General features: G+C 44.1%; 1 protein-coding gene and 1 pseudogene across 3 annotated transcripts; both read right to left on the reverse strand.

Annotated features, from left to right (window-relative positions):
* Positions 1-373: 373 nt before the first annotated feature.
* On the reverse strand, positions 374-15,457 carry LOC121552946 (protein max). Of its 3 annotated transcripts, XM_041866056.2 has the most exons (6): positions 15,236-15,457; positions 14,823-14,849; positions 6,391-6,510; positions 5,845-5,916; positions 2,465-2,603; positions 374-1,877 (listed from the first exon to the last, which is right to left on the reverse strand). In XM_041866056.2, exons 1-6 carry the CDS (start codon positions 15,269-15,271, stop codon positions 1,687-1,689), a joined length of 585 nt encoding a protein of 194 aa, XP_041721990.1. In that variant the 5' UTR covers positions 15,272-15,457; the 3' UTR covers positions 374-1,686. The 3 variants fall into 3 exon arrangements, with proteins under 3 accessions (XP_041721990.1, XP_041721991.1, XP_041721992.1); XM_041866057.2 differs by lacking the exon at positions 14,823-14,849 and having other exon boundaries at positions 15,236-15,455; XM_041866058.2 differs by lacking the exon at positions 5,845-5,916 and having other exon boundaries at positions 15,236-15,455.
* On the reverse strand, positions 15,315-23,210 carry LOC121552520 (annotated as a pseudogene).
* Positions 23,211-24,413: the final 1,203 nt, after the last annotated feature.

The following is a 24,413-nucleotide window of genomic DNA, read 5'->3' on the forward strand; positions in this document are numbered from 1 at the left end:
TCTGCATTGACCCTTTTCGCACGAACTCTTTTGACTCGTCACATACGCTGCGGTTACTGTTGCCTAGCCACTGTAATCTTACCTAAATGTATATATATATATCTACCTCAATTACCTCCTGCACATCGGCTCAGGTTATCGTTACTCATTGTGGATTTATTCCTGGTGTAATTAGTCTCTTTCTCTCTGCGTTGTTGGGGAGGGGCCCGTAAGCGTTTCACTCCCAGTCTACACCTGTTATTCACTATGCATGTGACCAATACAATTTGATCTGTAATTCATAAAGATACTCATTTACCATTTTCTTCTTCAGATTATAAATTGTTTGGATATGTTGTCCACTTAACTGGAAACCCTGAAACAAAATACAGAATCACAAGGATAAAATAATGTTTTATTTATAGTCTCATAGTAAAAGGGAGGCCTCAACTTGCAAGACATTTGTTGGTAGTATGTACAACATACTTGTAATTTCCATGGAATGGAATCAGACAAAGATTATTTACACTAATCATACCCTAAAATGGAAAAGATAACACACACACACACACACACACACATTTCCTAGACACGCAGAATGCTTCTTTTCTTTCTTTCTTTCTTTACACTTGGGGAGTCGCCGACATTTAAGATTTTACGGTGTAAGTCACAACACGTTGACAGGGACTTCATTTTCTCCTGATATTGAAAAAAATGGGAACTACATTTTGACATTCAATATCTATTTCATAACTTGAAGGAAAACTACAAGTGACAAATCTGTATTTCCCCATACTTGTGAGAATAATACAAAATGAATAACATATTTTGAAAACATACAATCAATAACATTTTTATTTATTTAAAAAACATTTGAGATGCCTAACTTTTCCTCGGCCATTCACTAGTTCAAGCTAAAGGATGAAATACGATACAAGTTTTTTTCCAAAACATCAATTATTTTCAACAAAAAGGGGATTATATTTGTTTTAATTTCTAACAAACGTTTGTCAAAATGGAAAACTAATTATGTGGGCCTGAGGTGGGATTTCGTTTCACTTTTACATCAATATTTAGCGTCAAAGTATCTTCACATTCTTTGTGGGAAAAAAGTTGGTTTAAAAAAATGTTTTAAAAAAGGTATGCTGTCTGACGGACAGGACAACTCTTCTCGACGTGTGTAAATTCTAAAACAGGTTCTTATCAAGACAAAACTAAAAAAAGTATATCTTAGCAGTGCTTGGAGTACGCCTCACTCTCTTCTCTCCGTAGTTTTCCACCGGGAGGAGAGTACACATAGTAGAGGGTACAAAAGCATTGAGTCATCTAAGTAGCGAAAATGCCTAATTTTGGGTTTTGGATAGTTGTTGACGTTGCTGAGAGAGATACCGATGCTGAGAAGTCAAACAGAAAGAGAGGAAAGGAGAGAGACAGGAAGGAGGGAGGGGAAAATGTTTTTTTTTTTCTTGCACGTTATGTTCTAAATCAGTGTTCTTCCTCCCAGCTGGCTTCCCTCCCTCTCCAGGGGATGGCGTGATAAAGGGACGTCAGGATAGACAGATCAGGAGGGTAGGATGGACTCTTCACTATCCAAGAGAAGGGAGGGAGGGCAACGCAGTGGGAATTACAGGAGCAGTACTGACTACTGGACCAGTGCCCGCAGTACCCCTCCACACCAGGAGTGACGCTGTGGGCTAGCCCGGCGCTCTAGCTGGCCTCCACGCGGAGCTTCTTCCTGGGGGCGGGGGGTTCCTCTGGCTCGGACTCGGAGCTGGAGTCAGAGCCTCCGTCGAAGGCAGACACAGCGCTGCCTTTAGGGTTGGTGTACAGGCTGCTGTCTGAAGAACTGTAGCTGGCCTGGAGCTGGGTCGAACCCTTCACCTTCTCCAGGGCACGTACTACAGGGGAGAGAGAGGGCGAAGGAGAGGACAGAGAAAGGAGGGAGATAGACAAAGGGAAGAAAAAGGAAAGGAAAGAGGATGGAGGAAAGGGAGCAAGGGAGGGAGAATAAAGAAAGGGGTTGAGAAGGAAAGAGGCAAATGTAGAAAGTCAGATGTCAAAATTTGGCCCATAAGCAGACAAAAGCACGCTACAGAAACATGGTCCGTAGGTACGGTAGGTTCTCAATCATACTACAGGTAGATGGTCCGTAGGTACGGTAGGTTCTCAATCATACTACAGGTAGATGGTCCGTAGGTACGGTAGGTTCTCAATCATACTACAGGTAGATGGTCCGTAGGTACGGTAGGTTCTCCATCATACTACAGGTAGTTGGTCCGTAGGTACGGTAGGTTCTCAATCATACTACAGGTAGTTGGTCCGTAGGTACGGTAGGTTCTCAATCATACTACAGGTAGATGGTCCGTAGGTACGGTAGGTTCTCCATCATACTACAGGCAGAGATGATCCGTAGGTACGGTAGGTTCTCCATCATACTACAGGCAGAGATGGTCCGTAGGTACGGTAGGTTCTCAATCATACTCACCTTGCTGCTCCAGCAGAGCGTTCTGCCTCTTCAGGTCGTCGATGTCCTGCTGGTGCGTGTGGTTTTTCCTCCTCATGTACTGGATGTAGTCTGTGGCTTTGTCTAGAATCTGAGCTCGGGACGCCTGTTTGATAGATTGCTGTCACCAACAAAGGAAAAACTCAAATATGACGCAAGGCAAGGTTGTAGTGTCCTTATTAACATCACATTTGCTGACAGAGGTACTGTAAGAACTGTCACTACACTGACTGAGCCCTAGACCACAACTACTGTAAAAACTGTCACTACACTGACTGATCCCTAGACCACAACTACTGTAAAAACTGTCACTACACTGACTGATCCCTAGACCACAACTACTGTAAAAACTGTCACTACACTGACTGATCCCTAGACCACAACTACTGTAAAAACTGTCCTCGACCCCTCTAGCACAGCTACTGTAATAACTGTCACAATGGTGGTGCAATGTTCTCTTAACCAGGCCACGCCACCAAAGCCCCTCGGGCCACGCCACCAAAGCCCCTCGGGCCACGCCACCAAAGCCCCTCGGGCCACGCCACCAAAGCCCCTCGGGCCACGCCATGGAATATAGACTTGATCTAGCTTCTCATAGCTCAAAACAAAGGCTGTATCCAAAATGGCACCCTATTCTCATAAAGTGCACTACTTTTGAGTTGAACAGAGCCCCAAGTAGTGAACTAGGGGATAGGGTACCATTTGGAACCACGCCTTGATCCAGCTTCTCCCAGTCAGTACCACACAAAGTCTTTACTCTCATTATCATGATACAGTACCATTACAACCCTAGTAATAATCAAGTCTACAAGAACACCAGATAACTCCACAAACCTTGGTAATATAGTATGATCTGGTATTGTACTATTCACCCTGATACTAAAATCTGTTTCCTGAACCACTTACATCAATGGATACTTCCCATATATCCCAAATAAAAGGCAGACTCAGGAAGGTGACATACACAACCGGGAGCAACTTCCTGCTCACAGACGTCAACCAACGTTGGTGGATAAATTAAGATGTCTTACTCAGGCTGTTTACCATTGGGGGGAAAAATGTCAAAGTTCCGGTCTGCTAAAGGGGTGGCTCGCTCATAGGCACCAATGTGATAGCAGCTAGGTCTGGTCTGCTTAGTTCATTGACTGTATATGAACTAAGGCAGAATGGCGCTGGAGGGAATAGAGTCCGTTTTACAGCTCCTGACCAATTGTGTACATAATGGTACATAATGTTTCCGCCATCGTTTGTGACCGAAAAGAGCTTCTAGACATCAGAACAGCGATCACTAACCTAGATTTGGACCAGGACTTCTACTTCAATGAGTTGGAGGTGAAAGACTTATTATCCCAGACCAGGCTCAAATCCCCGACACGCACTACAGAGTTCCGGCGTGCGGGATACCTGACGAGACTACGTCGGAGAGTGGATAAATTGCTTCTACCCTCCGTTCTATTGGCAAACGTGCAATCACTGGAGAATAAACTGGATGAGCTCCGTTTGAGACCATGCTATCCGCACTGAGCTAAAGGCTAGAGCTGCCGCTTTCAAGGAGCGAGACACTAATCCAGACGCTTATAAGAAATCCTGCTATGCCCTCCGACGAACCCAGTTTCGTCCGTCGGACTGCCAGATGGTGAAGTGTGATTAATCACTCCGGAGAATGCTTTTCCACTCCAGAGTCCAATGGCGGCGAGCATTACACCACTCCAGCCGATGCTTGCCATTGCGCATGGTGATCTTAGACTTCTGTGCGGCTGCTCGGCCACTTCAGCTCCCGACGAACAGTTTTTGTGCGGGTTGTTGCTTACAGAGGCAGTTTGGAACTCGGTAGTGAGTGTTGTCTCTCCTCGGTTGCAATTTTTCGACGCGCTTCAGCACTCGGCCGTCCCGTTCTGTGAGCTTGTGTGGCCTACCACTTCGTGGCTGAGCCGTTGATGCTCCTACAATTTTCCACTTCACAGTAACAGCACTTACAGTTGACCAGGGCAGCTCTAGCAGGGCAGAAATTTGATGAACTGACTTGTTGGAAAGGTGGCATCCTATGAAGGTGCCACATTGAAAGTCACTGAACTCTTCAGTAAGGCCATTCTACTGCCAATGTTTGTCTATGGAGATTAATAATAATATAATATGCCATTTAGCAGACGCTTTTATCCAAAGCGACTTAGTCATGCGTGCATACATTTTTGTGTATGGGTGGTCCCGGGGATCGAACCCACTACCTTGGCGTTACAAGATTGCATGGCTGTGTGCTCGATTTTATACACCTGTCAGCAACGGGTGTGGCTGAAATAGACGAATCCACTAATTTGAAGGGGTGTCCACATACATTTGTGTATATATAGCGTATCTACCTCAATTACCTCATACCCATGCACATTGACTCGGTACTGGTACCCTGTGTATATGGCCAAGTTATTGTAACTGGTGTATTTACAAGGCATGTGACAAATAAAAATGTGATTAATTGATTAGTATATGAACCAGAAAAAAGGAGCCAGTGAAATGTCTTGCTTTCTCTTCAGTCTCTGCATCAACAACAGAAATGATTGGCTCTTCACAGTTTGCACCCTTACTTGAGGCACTACTTGCATCTGTAAACAGGAAGCGACCCAATTTTGTACGATCACGATAACGTCATTTGGCTTGAGTCTACCTTTAACGTGACCAGCCATTTTCATTGACTCATTTCAACATCCATCACTTCTATTCTCCATCCTGTCCGAAAGCAAACATAATCTGGTCACCGAGCGACCGTAGAGGAGGGGGAAGGGCCTTGTTGGTTGGTTTGATAATAAAAACAGTGTTCTGCATCTGACCATAGCCTGGACTGGTCTGTTGGGCATGCTCCGCTGCCCTCAATGTCAGAGATGTCAAAACAGGAAAAAGCAACACATTTGCTCACAACTTCCTGACGCTAGCCTGTGTCCCAGTGTTTCTGTTCAGAACACATCACTATTTCTGGATTGCACGCTCTCTTCTTGTCCACTCTCCATTCCCTCCCCCTCTCATTCTCTCCCTTCCTTGTCATAACTACCCATGTACTGAATACACTGAAGGAAGTAGCTACATTTTCTGTGGCATTACCTTTGAAATATGAATTACAGCAACAGCACACATTGAATCATAAACATACATATCTTAATCAACACATTGCAATGCAATTACATTCACTTTGTTTACCCATATCGCATTCAAAAATCCCACTCCCATCTCATTCACTCAGAATGCCAATTCCATGACACACCCAGAGCCATGCATTTAGAGTGTAAGGCTTCTACATTGATGCACTTACATGACACTACAGTGTTCTATTGCAGCCATGATAGCACCCCATTAACGTTACATGGCAGTCTTACGTCAGATAGCGCGACGATTCCGCCTGCACTGGTCCCCGTTGAGGGACGAGCGTCGCATAGGAGTGACGCCACCTGATGTAAGACAATGCATTACATGGGGGATATCATATCTAGAATGAGCATTATGATGCATTAACATGACACAACAGCATTCTATGGCAGCCATGTTAACACCCCATTAACATTCCATGGGGAATATTTAAACAATGCTATGTAACTGAATGTCTAGAATTAGAACAATATTCCAAATTATAATAATAATAATAACAATAATAATAAGCCATTTAGCAGACGCTTTTATCCAAAGCGACTTACAGTCATGTGTGCATACATTTTTACGTATGGGTGGTCCCGGGGATCGAACCCACTACCCTGGCGTTACAAGCGCCATGCTCTACCAATTGAGCTACAGAGGACCACAAAAAAAGGGGTCCCAACTAAAAAAAAAGAGGTCCCCAACTCTAAATACATTGCTCTGGACGCACACAGCAAAACAACCCTTCCCTCCCCAAAGGATCCCCTCTCCCTAAGCACTTCTGGGTTTACCTCTCTGCCAACCTTTTCCCCTTGCAGGGCAGGCACCGAGTCCCGCAGGCTGTGAAAGCTGTCTTTGATGTGATCCCTACGTTTGCGCTCCAGTGCATTGTGGTGTGCCCGTTTGTCTGCCTGCAATGAGAGAGAGTCACAGGGGGGGCTTTAGCAGGGGAGGGGGGGCGAGAGGTCCAGGGAGGTTTGGACTGACAGGGGGACAGGAAACACACACACACACACACACACCAAGCGTCTTCGACCAACTGTCCCCAGTAATCCCTAACACCACAAGTTCAGAGTTCTGTGTGTGAGTGTGTGTGAGTGTGTGAACACCAGGTTGATGCCCCTTTGCCCTGGCCCGTCCTACCAAGACTGGGCAGGGCAGGCATGGTGAGTTGGTGAGGCAGCAAAGGAGTTGTTCATGGAAGAAACTGACTGGCCCCCTAGAGATCATCCTCATCCTATAACAATTCATATGGATCTAGAATATGTATTTATGATTCTATTCTACATTAATTTATATGGTTCTCTTTATTTCTACAACTGGTAAAGTAACACTGGCACCACCCTAAATCCCCTACAGTGACTAGAACTGACCTCAGTGCAGCTCTAACTGTGCGGAGTGAACATGCAGACCACTCTAGGCCAGGACGAGTGGTGGGGCTGTGACCTAGATAAAGCCCAGGGGGGGGCAGGCTGGAGAAAGACACTAACCCCATTCAGATTGGGGTGAGAGGAGAGGTGGGTGAGGGGTAAAATGGTGACTTTGTGTTTTTAGTTTTACAGTTCCTAATTTGCATACACCTGACAACTAGGCCTAACTGACAAACTAATAGGAGTTCTGTTCTGGTTTAGGAATGTTATTTAAATACCCTGAGGCGTTGTATTTGGCACTTTATCTTGGGGGATGCATTTGGTTTGATGAATTTACAGATTTAGGTGTGTTCTTACACAGTGAAATGTGTCTTCAATCTATATATTTTGTTGTTATGTATTCTAAAGGCCTACCAGTGTTTTAAGCTCTGCTCCAGTTTGGCTGCGGTTTGGGCTCATGCTAATATACACAGAGTATAAAAAAACATTAGGAACACCTGCTCTTTCCATGACATAGCTTTCACCTGGTCAGTCTGTGATCCCTTATTAATGTCATTAATCAGTGTAGATGAAGGGGAGGAGACAGGTTAAAAGAAGGATGTTTAAGCCTTGAAACAATTGAGACATGGATTGTGTATGTGTGCCATTCAGAGGGTGAATGGGCAAGATAAAAAATATTTAAGTGCCTTTGAACGGGGTATGGTAGTAGGTGCCAGGCGCACCGGTTTCTGAGAAGAACTGCAACACTGCCGGGTTTTTCCACGCTCAACAGTTTTCCGTGTGTATCAAGAATGGTCCACCACCCAAAGGACATCCAGCCAACTTGACAACTGTGGGAAGTATTGGAGTCAACATGGACCAGCATCCCTGTGGAATGCTTTTGGGGGGGTATACTCTGTGTATAGTCTGTTGTTCTGAACACAAACCTAATTATCCCTGTGATCTGCCGTCTAGTGTGGATCACCTAAAGGTTACGCAAACAGAGAACAGCAGACATCTTGTGGGGATCACCTACAGTGAGGGAAAAAAGTATTTGATCCCCTGCTGATTTTGTACGTTTGCCCACTGACAAAGACATGATCAGTCTATATTTTTCATGGTAGGTTTATTTGAACAGTGAGAGACAGAATAACAACAACAAAATCCAGAAAAACGCATGTCAAAAATGTTAGAAATTGATTTGCATTTTAATGAGGGAAATAAGTATTTGACCCCACTGCAAAACATGACTTAGTACTTGGTGGCAAAACCCTTGTTGGCAATCACAGAGGTCAGACCTTTCTTGTAGTTGGCCACCAGGTTTGCACACATCTCAGGAGGGATTTTGTCCCACTCCTCTTTGCAGATCTTCTCAAAGTCATTAAGGTTTCGAGGCTGACGTTTGGCAACTCAAACCTTCAGCTCCCTCCACAGATTTTCTATGGGATTAAGGTCTGGAGACTGGCTAGGCCACTCCAGGACCTTAATGTGCTTCTTCTTGAGCCACTCCTTTGTTGCCTTGGCCATGTGTTTTGGGTCATTGTCATGCTCGAATACCCATCCACGACCCATTTTCAATGCCCTGGCTGAGGGAAGGAGGTTCTCACCCAAGATTTGACGGTACATGGCGCCGTCCATCGTCCCTTTGACGTGGTGAAGTTGTCCTGTCCCCTTAGCAGAAAAACACCCCCAAAGCATAATGTTTCCACCTCCATGTTTGACGGTGGGGGTGGTGCTCTTGGGGTCATAGGCTGCATTCCTCCTCCTCCAAACACGGCGAGTTGAGTTGATGCCAAAGAGCTCGATTTTGGTCTCATCTGACCACAACACTTTCACCCAATTCTCCTCTGAATCATTCAGATGTTCATTGTCAAACTTCAGACGGCCCTGTATATGTGCTTTCTTGAGCAGGGGGACCTTGCGGGCGCTGCAGGATTTCAGGCCTTCACAGCATAGTGTGTTACCAATCGTTTTCTTGGTGCCTATGGTCCCAGCTGCCTTGAGATCATTGACAAGATCCTCCCGTGTAGTTCTGGGCTGATTCCTCACTGTTCTCATGATCATTGCAACTCCACGAGGTGAGATCTTGCATGGAGCCCCAGGCCGAGGGAGATTGACAGTTATTTTGTGTTTCTTCCATTTGCGAATAATCGCACCAACTGTTGTCACCTTCTCACCAAGCTGCTTGGCAATGGTCTTGTAGCCCATTCCAGCCTTGTGTAGGTCTACAATCTTGTCCCTGACATCCTTGGAGAGCTCTTTGAGAGAGTTTGGAATCTAATTGATTGATTGCTTCTGTGGACAGGTGTCTTTTATACAGGTAACAAACTGAGATTAGGAGCACTCCCTTTAAGAGTGTGCTCCTAATCTCAGCTCGTTACCTGTATAAAAGACACCTGGGAGCCAGAAATCTTTCTGATTGAGAGGGGGGTCAAATACTTATTTCCCTCATTTAAAATGCAAATCAATTTATAACATTTTTTACATGCGTTTTTCTGGATTTTGTTGTTGTTATTCTGTCTCTCACTGTTCAAATAAACCTACCATTAAAATTATAGACTGATCATTTTTTTGTCAGTGGGCAAACGTACAAAATCAGCAGGGGATCAAATACTTTTTCCCCTCACTGTACCTAAAACACAACTAGTATTGTTGTATGTCTCTATATAGACACAGACAGAAGAACAGAGAGCCCTCCATCCTGCCTCCCTCAGCCACTCCATACTGCTGCCAGGGCCTCAGGTGAATCATCTACCTAAACACACAGTCTGCATCCCAAATGGAACCCTATTCCCTATGTAGCACACTACTTTTGACCAGGGCCAATAGGGCTCTGGTCAAAGGTAGTGCACTATCTAGGGAATAGGGTTCCAATTTGGGAGGCAGACAGTCATTTCATGTCTCTTTCCACACACAGACGGAACAATATAGAAAACATCCCTCAGCCACTAAATAGACCTACTGCTCCGAGGGACTCAGTCAGGCTCGTACAACATCCTCAGGCCGTGTCTAGACTTGACAGTTCATACAGCTTTAGTATTCTAAATCATAGAGTTCTGATCATGGAATTCCAAATGTGTCATGCATCTACACCTACATGTAAAAATGTGTCTACTGGGTCCACAGTGTGTCCGGATTCCCTTTTCCCGCCAGTATGCATTCTACAAAATGTGGACCAGGCAAAATATGATTACACAACAACAACTACTGATGGCAGTAGCTAACTACTGTAGCTAACTAGCCGGCTAACCTCTGTAGCTAGCCAGCAAGCAACACTAAAGGCATTGCAAACGGGTTAGCATAACTCTAGTCAAACAAAAAATAATTTTTCTAAATATTAGCTAGAATTTGTGAGGCCAGCAAACACGTTCCTCACACGCTAGAAACAAATGTTCTCACGTTATAATGAAACGGTGCCTCTCGGTCCCAAAATGAAAAAAAAATTTCTGGAGACTTGTGGGAGGAGTGCTGATGACGTCGCCCACTGTATGCGCTTTCGGTAGCCTGATTGCGTCCATACTGAGGAGAAATCAGCACACAATGCACCCCTGACCACCTCCTGAAGTGGTCAGCCAGACCTGAACACAATCAGACCGACAAAGCAACTTTTGTGCATCTAGACCCCATCTTTTCAATGTAATCTTCGTATTCTGATAGCAGACGTCGCATGTAAGTGTCAATTGTAGACACGACCAAAGACAGGCCTGTCAAACCCTCTCCGTATCTGTATCCATCACCAATAACTTTTATTATTAGAGCAGCAAACAGTGACTACTTTTTTTTCTCTTCTCTCTAGTGGGCCCTTTGTTTGTTCAAAGTTGAATGTAAACACTCACAGCGTTTTAGCCTTAAGCTCAGATCAGAGATAAAAACAAAATGGCCACCGACCCATCTCACATGACTAGGGCTAGGCCCAGAGTAGAGCAGCCAGTCACCTGCAGCAGCACTAGCAGTAGTTGAACTTGTTTCAGGCCAGGAAACAGTACCTCCCACCCTGACTCATTTATAATCCTATGCATCATAACGAAACTACGGTACTAGCCAAATGTCAGATGCAATGGCACCATAAAAGGTTACTGGAAAGGGTGTTGTTTTGGTTCTAACTTGCCTGGAGTCTACAGGGTTAGGCCAGGACAGTGACCGTGTGAGAGTAACATTAGCATAGAAAGCCCCATGAAATCACCACCAACTCTCTCCATGACAAGGAATGCATAAAGAGTCTGGGACTAACCCCGGGCCCAGGATACAGCAGCTGTCCACTGCCCAATAGTTTGTCCTAGGGTCTGGATCATGTAGTTTTACGTGTGGTCATCAATGGGTTTTCCATGGTAGACTATGACAGAGCAGGTAAATGTTGAACTGGAACGCAGAAGTGTGTGTAGAAGTTACTGGCCCAGGCGGGCCAGTGACTGACGAGATCCACTGGCCCAGCACGTGTTTACAGGCCCCGGGCCATCGTTAATGTCGGACCCTGTAAATGCATTAGGGGCTATAGAGAGAGGAACTGTAAAGCAGCGTAGGCTCCAAAATGGCTGCCATAATAGCTGAACCCTGTAAGAGGATCCAGTGATATCAGAAACCGGTGTGCAGACAGGGGGTACTGTACGCTAGGCATTAGTTACCATTGAAATGTATATCTAGGCCCATCTAATGACAATATTTTGCTTGAGGTTGATGCATATCCGTTGAGTTAGTCATTTCCACAAATAACATAGAAAGAAAAGAGCATAGCATCTGGGTCATCAAATATCATCACGACATCTGATCATAAAACTCACATAGGGGTCACTTTTACCCCTACCTACATGTAGATACTACCTCAACTACCTGGTACCCCTGCACATTGACTCAGTACCGGTACTCCTTGTATATAGCCTCGATATTGTTATTTTATTGTGTTACTATTCGCTTTTTTATATAGCAAATGTTTTACTTTTTACCTCTGCAGTGTTGGGAAAGGGCGCGTTAAGTAAGCATTTCACGGTAAAGTCTACACATGTTGTGTTTGGCGCATGTGATTCTTCTCAATGGCTTCGTTTCAGCTGATGCTAGTAAGCTTAGCTAGACCTATCACTTCCATTCTATTCTCACCTCAGAACATAAACATTACAGGGCCTTCAGAAAGTATTCACACCCCTTGACCTTTTCCACATTTTGTAGTGTTACAGCCTGAATTTAAAATGGGATTAAATCAAGATTTTTTTTTTGTCACTGGCCTACACACAATCCCCTATAATGTCACAGTGGAATTATGTTTTTCAAAATGTTTACAAATTAATAAATGTAAAGCCAAAATGTCTTGAGTCAATAATTATTCAAACCCTTTGTTCTGGTAAGCCTTAAGTTCAGTGACATAGTAAGTTGCACGGACTCACTGTCTGCAATAACAGTGTTTAACATGATTGAGTGACTACCTCATCTCTGTACCCCACACATACAATTATCTTTAAGGTCCCTCAGTAGAGCAGGGCATTTCAAACACAGATTCAACCACAAAGACCAAGGAGGTTTTCCAATGCTTCGCAAAGGAGGGCACCTATTGGTAGATGGGTAAAAAAAAAAAGCAGATATTGAATATCCCTTTCAGCATGGTGTAGTTATTAATTACACTTTGGATGGTGTATCAATACACCCAGTCCCTTCAAAGATACAGGCGTCCTTCCTAACTCAGTTGCCGGAGAGGAAGGAAACTGCTCAGGGATTTCACCATGAGGCCAATGGTGGCTTTAAAACAGTTACAGAGTTTAATAGCTGTGATAGGAGAAAACTGAGGATGGACCAACAACATTGTAGTTACTCCACAATACTAACCTAATTGACAGAGTGAAAAGAAGGAAGCCTGTACAGATCACAAATATTCTAAAACATGCATCCTGTTTACAACAAGGCACTAAAGTAATACAAAACATGTGGCAAAGCAATTAACCTTTTGTCCTGAATGCAAAGTGTTATGTTTGGGGCAAATCCAATACAACACCTTATTGAGTACCACTCCATATTTTCAAGCATAGTGGTGGCTGTATCGTGTTATGGGTATGCTTGTAATCGTTAAGTACTGGGAGTTTTTCCAGATAAAAAATAAACAGAATGGAGCTAAGCACAGGCAAAATCCTAGAGGAAAACCTGGTTCAGTCTGCTTTCCACCAGACACTGGGAGATGAATTCATCCTTCAGCAGGACAATAACCTAAAACACAAAGCCAAATCTACACTGGAGTTGCTTACCAAGAAGAGTCAATGTTCCTGAGTGGCCAAGTTACAGTTTTGACTTAAATCTGCTTGAAAATCTGTTGCAAGACTTGGAAATGGTTGTCTAGCAATGATCAACAAACAATTTGACAAAGCTTCAAGAATTTCGAAAAAAATATTGCACAATCCAGGTGTGAAAAGCTCTTAAAGACTTACCCTGAAAGACTCACAGCTTTAAATCACAGCTATAATGTATTGTGTGAATACTTATGTAAATGACATATTTCTCTATTTCATTTTCAATTATTTGGAAGAAAAAAAAATCCAGGAGCCAGTATGTCTAAGTTAACTATGTGAAAACTAAACTAAATATAATATCGCAGATGTGTCGCCAATTCTCAGGTTTTAGATGCATGAGACAAATTTGTGAGGTTAACATAGAAAGATTGTTTTATAAATTGCTTGAAAGTGAGATGTGCTAAACACGTCAGCCCAATTGTTCTGATAGTCCAATCCTCATCAAAACGGTCCTACATTTTTAAGGATAGGCCAAGCTACATAATTGATTTGAATATCACATAGTAATTTGTAATATTTGGAGATAAACCTTGCCAAATATGAAAAAGCCCTGCCTAAATTATAAGTATTTATTATTTTGAGATAACATTCTGCAGATAAATGTTAATTAAGTCCATATGAATCAGTTTGATAAAGAGTGGCTGGCTGACAAGGGAAAAACATGACGTGCTGTTATGCAAAAGTATTTTCGTGCAGCAACCCTGTGTTTTTTTCGCCGGTATGCGACGTGGCTACGTCATTCCTTTAGCCTGCGGACAGCCCAGTCAGTCAGTGGCCTGTCGAGTAAAGATGGCACTAATCACTAGCTAGATGAAACAGACAGGAAAACATCTAGCAGTGGCTCCCTGCCCTCTCTCTTCCTGACAAGACGACGTCGTCATTTACTGAACAGTTACTGAGCTGAAGCCGAGGCGTGTAGCCAACTAAATGAATTTCCATTTGAAAAGTATCGCATTTATATTTAGTTGCAATAGTCAAGTCATGATTAAACATATGACCTAGAAGTGGATTTAGAAAAGGCGCATCTGGTCGAGAATGGTATTTTTACTTTTTTAAGCTGCGTTTTGCAGGAGGCGTTATTCTAAATATAGCATATAGATTCCGTGTGTCTCTAACTCCCTATGGCCGCGTATGTGATGGGGGGATACCCTTCAATGCATGGCTTATATTATCTGTGCAAATGAAAACCTTGATTGCTTGATAGATATATTGCATACATTATGTAAAGGGTAAATCATAGTTGTGACACGACAGTGCCAGCTCCTATCCAAACCCACAGCGTTCATCTAACTCCGTGTATTCTGGCTGCTAGCTACATCCTCCTTGTGTGCAATGTCCTATTATTTTTGAGTGTGTGGCTAACTTTGCATGCAATAAACTACTAAGCTTGATTTCTTCTCGTTCACTAACTGCAGGAAACCCCTTCTATTCCGCCACCCGCATCCATCCCCACCATCACTTGTTAAGTTTATGTGTAAGGCCAAAGTATATAATATACAGTAGCTACCAGCGCGAACATTATTTTCAGCCAGATATGATCATGGCATAATTTCAATACATTTGATAGAATTCCAATATTTTTGATATATTTAACACTTCATTACGCACCACATTGTGATATCTCGATGAGTCTTCCTGTAAAAAGAAACAGAACAGAAAAGTACGATTGTAGCCACAATTCCATGTAGCGTGAGCTAGCTAGCCAACTTAGTTAACACTCCATTTTAACCCCATAATTGCAGCAAACCCAATGCAAAAAATATATGTAGTTAACACGTGAACATCATACATGTCTGAGCCAGCACTGCTAGCTACTAGTTGACCGATCTAACTCGCTAGCTAACCTTTTATAGGCTGTTGCTCTTCTTGTGGATAACGCGTTAGTTCACTACCAGTTACTAGCGAACTAACGTTAGCTAGAAGTCACGGGCTCGAAAATACGAGGCGTTTTAATGGATAGCTAGCTAGCAAACTAACTACATACAGTAGCTAGCAAAGTAATGAAATAAACATTTACTCACGTCACTATCGACTTCGATATCATCGTTATCACTCATTCTTCGGTGAAATTGTGGCTTTTAAATGAAAGGGTAGCCTAGTTCACAACATGAAGCAAACGCCTAACGATAAAACAAATGCACAAACAGACTAACTAACGTTACTCTCCCTGCAGTCAAGAACGAAAGAAACGAGCTTCAACGAACTATATTTACATGTGACTTGTCTACACGGACAGCAACCGTTCGGCGACACGCCTGCGACGCTGTACGGGTGTATAGGATTTGTAGTTTATTGTAGGGTAATAACAGACGACAATCAAATACCAGTGGCTTGTCTATAAACTACATTACCCATTAGTAAAAAAGTGTGCCGCGCGTCAGTATAACGTCAAAATCGTTCTATTTACCTCGCGGTGTACGCTGGGATGTGTAGTCTGGATAATAGCTGCGCCAGTGGGCAACGATTGAGACACGTGGATCGCTACAATAGTAATATCGGCTCCTCTCATAATGTCAATGCTGAACACTATCTAATTTCTTTCTTTGTAACAAATGTTATACATTTATTTTTATTTTTTAACCCTTATTTTACCAGGTAAGTTGACTGAGAACACATTCTCATTTACAGCAAGGACTTGGGGAATAGTTACAGGGGAGATAAAGGGGGATGAATGAGCCAATTGGAAGCTGGAGATGATTAGGTGGCCATGATGGTATAAGGGCCAGATTGGGAATTTACAATAAGTGCCATGTGACCACAGAGAGTCAGGACAACCTTTTAAAGGTCCCATCCAAAAGACAGCGCCCTACACAGGGCAATGTTCCCAATCACTGCCCTGGGGCATTGGGATATTATTATTTTTAGACTAGAGGAAAGAGTGCCTCCTACTGGCCCTCCAACACCACTTCCAGTAGCATCTGGTCTCCCATCCAGAGACTGACCAGGACCAACCCTGCTAAGCTTCAGAGGCACGCTTCTGCTCTTTTTTTCTCAACACTTTTTTGTTGTTGTTGTTTTATTTTACTTTTTTATTAAAAAATAAATGCATTGTTGGTTAAGGGCTGTAAATAAGCATTTCACAGTAATGTCTACACCTGTTGTATTCGGCGCATGTGGCAAATACAATTTTATTTTATTTTATTTGAAGCCAGCAGTGGGATGCAGGGTTGTATGCTGCTGGAGAGAGGAGAGATGGAGAGAGAAGAGATGGAGAGAGACGATATGGAGAGAGAGGGAGAGAGATGGAGAGATGAGAGAGAAGGGATGGAGAGACGAGAGCGAGGGAGAGAGAGATGAGATGGAGCGAGAGAAGAGATGGAGAGAGAGGGAGCGCAAGACTCACGTCAACGATTGCGTCACTCAGGTGCCTCTGCTGACGGAAGAGGATGTTGGTTGCCCCGGCGACAAAGCCGCTCACCGTGACGTCTGACAGCAGGTGGTGCTGCTGCAAGGCCATGTAGGGCAGGCACAGGTAACCCTTGGTAAAGATGGCGAGTGGCAGGCCATACTAGTCCTCTTCCAGTACAGACACCAAGCCCTGAGTGATGGCTCCCTGGCCCCCTGGCCCTGCTGACAAGCCACGAGGTTGCACCGTGATGGGGATACCTGTCTCCGGGTCAAACGTCTCTGGGTGCTCCAGGCCCCCTGAACCCCCCCAAACCTAAACCCCCTGTCTCGGAGTCTCTAGTCCCTTCCTCCAGCACACTGGGGTCCAGTGTCTCCCAGTCGCTTTCCGAGGAGTCCGGGGAGGTCCGGGAGGGGGGCTTCAGGTGGGTGTTCTCCCTAGCTGGGGTGGAGGTCTCTGGGGAAGGCGATGTCCTCTGTGAGGCCTTCATGGTGGAGGTGGTCTGGTCCTCTCCAAAGCCCTGCTCCCTCACTAGCTCCATGGTAGCGTTGGTGATGTCAGTGACGGAAACAGAGACGAACACCTCGGCCCCCCAACACAGTCTACCAGACTGGTATCCTCGGAGACGCTGCTCTTGGGCCGGTAGTGGGAGGAGTCAGCCAGGCCGTGCTCTATCATACCTGGGAACAGTGACAGTACTGTCATCAGAGCTCCTACTAGCCTGTTGACTGGAGACACGTAGAACAGAACCTTCTTCTCCAGCAGAATCAGTTTGAAAAGGATCAGAACCTTGTGTAGAAAGTGCAGTATTAAATCATAGTGACATACCCAGGAACACTTGGGATCCCTCTAGAGCCATCCCTCTTAGAGAGCTGTTTATGTGTTCATACAACTCCTTAAATATAGATATCTGTGAGAAGTCTTTCTCCTCAAAGTAGGCGTGTGTGATGAGCTGTAGTTTAGCTTGGAAAAGACTGTACAGAGGCACTCGACTGAAGACACACACACTTTTCTAGACCGTCTCCCTGGTGACGTCAGCCAGTCTGACCTTCAGGGACTTAGCTTCTATTTGGCGATAGCAGGAGACTCCGTACACACACTTCATATCTGCTCCAGTAAGAGGGGGGAGCTGGAAGAAAACGCTCTTGGTGTTCCTTGATTCGACATCCGCAGTCACACAATCAACGCAATCAACCCATCTTCCCTCGGCAACTGTGCATTGAATTGCATCTATTAAAGACTATTGATTGAATGGATTTTTAAAAAATCAAGTTTAGAATGTTTCCTTATTTGAAATGAATGTATTTTTCATTGAGGTCAACTACACTCATTTCATTAAGGTCAACTAAAGGTGCTTAGTAGAAACATACAGGGTTCTTCGGTTTGTCCCCATAGGGGAACCCTTTTTGGTGCTGGGTAGAACCCTTTGCAGAGGGTTCTATCTAGAACCTTCCATGTAGGGTTCTTCAAAGAACCCCCTTTATATGCTTATACCTAAAACCCTCTATGAAGGATTGTGCCTAGTTCTACAGAGAACACTTTTATCTTTGGAGAGTTCTTCCTAGAACACTCTATGAACGGTTCCAACAGTCTTACTAGCCTTTAAAATAAAAAAATTTATGACATTACATTACAATGCTTTTCCAACAGTCTTGAAGGAGTTTCCACATATGCTGAGCACTTGTTTGCCGAGCTTTTCCTTCACTCTGCGGTCCAACTCATCCCAAACCATCTCAATTGGGTTGAGGTCGGGTAATTGTGGAGGCCAGGTCATCTGATGCAGCACTCCATCACTCTCCTTCTTGGTCAAATAGCCCTTACACAGCCCAGAGGTGTGTTTTGGGTAATTGTCCTGTTGAAAAACAAATGATAGTCCCACTAAGCGCAAACCAGTTGGGATGGCGTATCGCTGCAGAATGCTGTGGTAGCCATGCTGGTTAAGTGTGCCTTGAATTCTAAATAAATCACAGACAGTGTCACCAGCAAAGCACCATCACACCTCCTCCTCCATGCTTCACGGTGGGAACCACACATGCGGAGATCATCCGTTCACCTACTTTGCGTCTCACAAAGACACGGTGGTTGGAACCAAAAATCTCAAATTTGGACTGATCAGACCAAAGGACAGATTTCCACCGGTCTAATGTCCATTGCTCGTGTTTCTTGGCCCAAGCAGGTCTCTTCTTCTTATTGGTGTCCTTTAGTAGTGGTTTCTTTGCAGCAATTCGACCATGAAGGCCTGATTCACGCAGTCTCCTCTGAACTGTTGATGTTGAGATGTGTCTGTTACTTGAACTCTGTGAAGCATTTATTTGGGCTGCAATCTGAGTTGCAATTAAGTCTAACAAATGTATCCTCTGCAGCAGAGGTAACTCTGGGTCTTCCATTCCTGTGGCGGTTCTCATGAGAGCCAGTTTCATCATAGCGGTTGATGGTTTTTGCGACTGCACTTGAAGAAACTTTCAAAGTTCTTGAAATGTTCCGGATTCACTGACCTTCATGTCTTAAAGTAATGATGGACTGTCATTTCTCTTTGCTTATTTGAGCTGTTCTTGCCATAATATGGACTTGGTCTTTTACCAAATAGGGCTATCTTCTGTACACCACCCCTACCTTGTCACCACACAACTGATTGGCTAAAACACATTAAGAAGGAAAGAAATTCCACAAATTAACTTTTAACAAGGCACACCTGTTGATTGAAATGCATTCCAGGTGACTACCTCATCAAGCTGGTTAAGATAATGCCAAGAGTGTGCAAAGCTGTCATCAAGGCAAAGGGTGGCTACTTTGAAGAATCTCAAATATAAAATATATTTTGATTTGTTTAACACTTTTTTGGTTACTACATGATTCCATATGTGTTATTTCATAGTTATGACATCTTCACTGTTATTCTACAATGTAGAAAATAGTAAAAAATAAAGAAAAACCCTTCAATGAGTATATGTGTCCAAACTTTTGACTGGTACTGTATATCATAAGGCCTTTCTTTGAGTGCGTTAAGAATCTCCTGGTTTACAGGCCACATCAGGTCTGCAAAGTGATGTTTAATTCCTATTGGAATGCAGCCAGAGTTAGGTTATCCAACAAGTGGAATTATTAAACACCTGCAACCTGCATTCAGAATTTTCCCGCAACAGAGTATGCTGGGAAATATTATATATGGTTCTACAATGAGGGAATAAAGTATTTGATCCCCTACTGATTTTGTACGTTTGCCCACCGACAAAGAAATGATCAGTCTATAATTTTTATGGTAAATTTATTTGAACAGTGAGAGACAGAATAACAACAACAAAAAATCAGAAAAACGCATGTCAAAAATGTTATAAATTGATTTGCATTTTAATGAGGTAAGTAAGTATTTGACCCCCAATCAATCAGAAAGATTTCTGGCTCCCAGGTGTTTTTTATACAGGTAACGAGCTGAGATTAGGAGCACACTCTTAAAGGGAGTGCTCCTAATCTCAGTTTGTTACCTGTATAAAAGACACCTGTCCACAGAAGCAATCAATCAATTAGATTCCAAGACCAAAGAGCTCTCCAAGGATGTCAGGGACAAGATTGTAGACCTACACAAGGCTGGAATGGGCTACAAGACCATCGCCAAGCAGCTTGGTGAGAAGGTGACAACAGTTGGTGCGATTATTCGCAAATGGAAGAAACACAAAATAACTGTCAATCTCCCTCGTCCTGGGGCTCAATGCAAGATCTTACCTCGTGGAGTTGCAATGATCATGAGAACGGTGAGGAATCAGCCCAGAACTACACGGGAGGATCTTGTCAATGATCTCAAGGCAGCTGGGACCATAGTCACCAAGAAAACAAATGGTAGCACACTACGCCGTGAAGTACTGAAATCCTGCAGCGCCCGCAAGGTCCCCCTGCTCAAGAAAGCACATATACAGGGCCGTCTGAAGTTTGACAATGAACATCTGAATGATTCAGAGGAGAACTGGGTGAAAGTGTTGTGGTCATATGAGACCAAAATGGAGCTCTTTGGCATCAACTCAACTCGCCGTGTTAGGAGGAGGAGGAATGCTGCCTATGACCCCAAGAACACCATCCCCACCGTCAAACATGGAGGTGGGAAACATTATGCTTTGGGGGGTGTTTTTTCTGCTAAGGGGACAGGACAACTTCACCGCATCAAAGGGACGATGGACGGGGCCATGTACCGTCAAATCTTGGGTGAGAACCTCCTTCCCTCAGCCAGGGCATTGAAAATGGGTCGTGGATGGGTATTCCATCATGACAATGACCCAAAACACACGGCCAAGGCAACAAAGGAGTGGCTCAAGAAGAAGCACATTAAGGTCCTGGAGTGGCCTAGCCAGTCTCCAGACCTTAATCCCATAGAAAATCTGTGGAGGTAGCTGAAGGTTGGAGTTGCCAAACGTCAGGCTCGAAACCTTAATGACTTGGAGAAGATCTGCAAAGAGGAGTGGGACAAAATCCCTCCTGAGATGTGTGCAAACCTGGTGGCCAACTACAAGAAAGGTCTGACCTCTATGATTGCCAACAAGGGTTTTGCCATCAAGTACTAAGTAATGTTTTGCAGAGGGGTCAAATACTTATTTCCCTCATTAAAATGCTAATGCATTTATAACATTTTTGACATGCGTTTTTCTGGATTTTTGTTGTTGTTATTCTGTGTCTCACTGTTCAAATAAACCTACCATTAAAATGATAGACTGATCATTTCTTTGTCAGTGGGCAAACGTACAAAATCAGCAGGGGATCAAATACTTTTTTCCCTAACTGTATGTAGAATTTGCCTTACAAGGAATCCTTCTTGCTTTCAAAATAATCATTAAAGAACCCTTTCTTCCAAAATCAGTTCTTAGGATGTTAAAGGTTCTAGGTAGAACCCTTTGCCTTACAAAATAACCCTTCTCTTCCAAAAAGGGTTATTCTGATCAAAACGGTTCATGGTAGAACCCTATCCCTCCGCAAATAACCCTTTTGGAACAATTTTTTCTAAGAGTGTATTAAGCTCCCCTTCTCCACATAAAGTTTGTGGGGGCAGCCCTGCCGCTGAGTAAATAGGGAATAATCTAGGCTTTTTTTCCTCCACAAAATTGTGCTCTAGTCTAGATAAAGAGCTTACACAGTGGATTATTTGAGCTTCTGCAACAGTGGATCAGCAAATCTGTAAAACAAGCACAGGGAGAGCAGGATCCATTCCCCAGCAGGTCAGGAGGGCAGCTGCCAATGACACCCCCACCAACCACTTACACACCCACAGTGACCCCCATCCTCCCTCTCTCTCTCTCTCTCTCTCTTTCCCTCCCTCCCTCCCTCCCTCCCTCCCTCCCTCTCTCTCTCTCTCTCTTTCCCTCCCTCCCTCCCTCCCTCCCTCCCTCCCTCCCCCCTCCCCTCCCTCCCTCTTTAGCCCCGATCCACAGCAGCAGCAGGGTGCATAAGGCTGTGGACTAAACAGGGTCACCCAGTCAGAGTGCCATAGCAGCATATCATTATAACCCATTTAGAAGGAGGACAACACAAAAGGCCTTAATAATGCATTCAGGCAGCGCTGCGGAACCACTCTATATATATATATATATCTGCGTACCAAATGGAACCATAGGGCTCTGCTCAAGAAGAGTGCACTATGTAGGGAATAACATGCCATTTGAGACACAGTCTATCTTCCTCTGTTCTGTATGTACCACACCAGGGGGAGGAAGAGGGCTAGAGGGACATAATACTATGCCATTTAGCAGACGCTTTTATCCAAAGCAACTTACAGTCATGCGTGCATACATTTTTGTGTATGGGTGGTCCCGGGGATCGAACCCACTACCTTGGCGTTACAAGCACCGTGCTCTACCAGCTGAGCTACAGAGGACCACATGTGCTATTCTGGACAGGAGGAGCATGTTCGTTCCTTCACAAAACGTATAGTTGTTCAGCTATCTTTGAATAAAAATAACAATTTGAGTGTTGTTTCACTTTAAGATAAATCATGGGTAGTAGACAAAGCATTGTGTAAGTGTACAGTCATGTTTGTTCGGTGACATGGTTTTTACATTAAGCAATCACATTGAAGATTCAACAAGGTTCAGCAGTAATACAGAACTACCTGACATAATGCTAACCCTAACGGGGGATTTCCACTATCCAGTTAATTTGGATAGCCAGGCTAGCTTCGCCCTCATCTGGGTGTTCGCAAGCTAGCAAGCGTGCTAGCTAGTGCTAGGTATCAACAGCCAACCCAGTAAGGGCTGGAAGCTACAGTGAGCTTTGATTGTTTTTTTATTTTATTAATTTATTTGACCTTTATTTAACTAGGCAAGTCAGTTAAGAACAAATTCTTATTTACAATGACGGCCTACACCGGCCAAACCCGGACGACACTGGGCCAATTGTGCGCCGCCCTATGGGACTCCCAATCACGGCCGGTTGTGATACAGCCTGGAATCGAACCAAGGGGGTCTGTAGTGACGCCTCAAGCACTGAGATGCAGTGCCTTAGATCACTGCGCCACTCGGGAGCCCGGGATGCAATATCGCAGAGTATTTGCATAAAGTTCAGCTTTCCCCAACTTTGGTCCCACCCTGTTCACACTGCCTCTCTCATGCTCGCATCGCCCAATAGCCTTGCCTTAGGGCATGCTTACCACCTTTGATGCCTCCACCCTCCATGATGTCTGAGTTATGATCAATTTTATCACTCCCAGTCTGTGACGGGCAGACTGCAGAGGTTTATGCAAAACCCCAGTCAGTGGCAACCATTGATTGGCCTAGGCTGACGCAAGCAGAGAGAGAGAGAGAGAGAGAGAGAGAGAGAGAGAGAGAGAGAGAGAGAGAGAGAGAGAGAGAGAGAGAGAGAGAGAGAGAGAGAGAGAGAGAGAGAGAGAGAGAGAGAGAGAGAGAGAGAGAAAGAGAGAGAGAGAGAGAGAGAGAGAAGTGGGTGGGAGGAGGTGAGGGTAATTAAACCCAGGCATGTCTACCACTGGTCTGTAACCACAGGGAGGCTGGTCAGCGGGGCCAGCGAGCCAGGCCTCCCTCCCCCGCCCATAAAGGTTCAACACAGACCATATAGACCAAGTTTTAAAAAGCCATTCTCTTGTCCCCCACCTCCTCCCTCTCCACATCTGCAGAGCCCACAGTGGACGGCGAAGGCCCCAGTATTCAGACAATCGTGAAGGGGTGTTTTTGTACTGCTATTGTAGTCTGTGGCATGACTTATGAATAGGGGAGAGATGAGGGGGAAAGAACTGTGATGTGATCTATTCTAGGGCATTGGATACTGGGTAAAGTAGTTTTGTGATTTACTGAGTTTCTGGACCAGATTCTTTCAGATTCTTTGTAGATGTTCTGAATAAGACTAATAACAAACTACAAATTGTGAGGGAAGTGGGTGCAATCTACAAAAAAAACATTGTTTTTGTGATTTTTGTGGGATTCTTCAAGGTGGCATTGAATGAAAAAAATATTAAATTGGCAGCAGTCCAGTATTGAATATTTATGTATTAATACTACTGCTTACATATTTTTTCATCTGCAATTAGGGTCTTAAACACTAGATGGTGCTACAATCAGGGTAGTAAACATATCACACAACTTTCAAGGTTAACATACTGTAGCAACCTTAGCCTTACACACAGAGACCATCAAAAGGTTCGGATCTCTTGGCGTAACAGCTAAGGTTTGACAGTTGACAGTTTGCAAGGTCCTGGGTTTAAGGCCGAGTAGGGATTATCAGATGACTGTACTACAATATTACACTACAATACTAGACAACACTACAACACCACACTACACTACAATATGTTTTCCATTTTAGGACTTCTTAAACACACACACACGCATGCACAAACACACACACACACACACACACACACA

The sequence above is a fragment of the Coregonus clupeaformis genome, chromosome 36 (genome assembly GCF_020615455.1).
Source record: "Coregonus clupeaformis isolate EN_2021a chromosome 36, ASM2061545v1, whole genome shotgun sequence".
NCBI classification, from domain to species: Eukaryota; Metazoa; Chordata; class Actinopteri; order Salmoniformes; family Salmonidae; genus Coregonus; species Coregonus clupeaformis.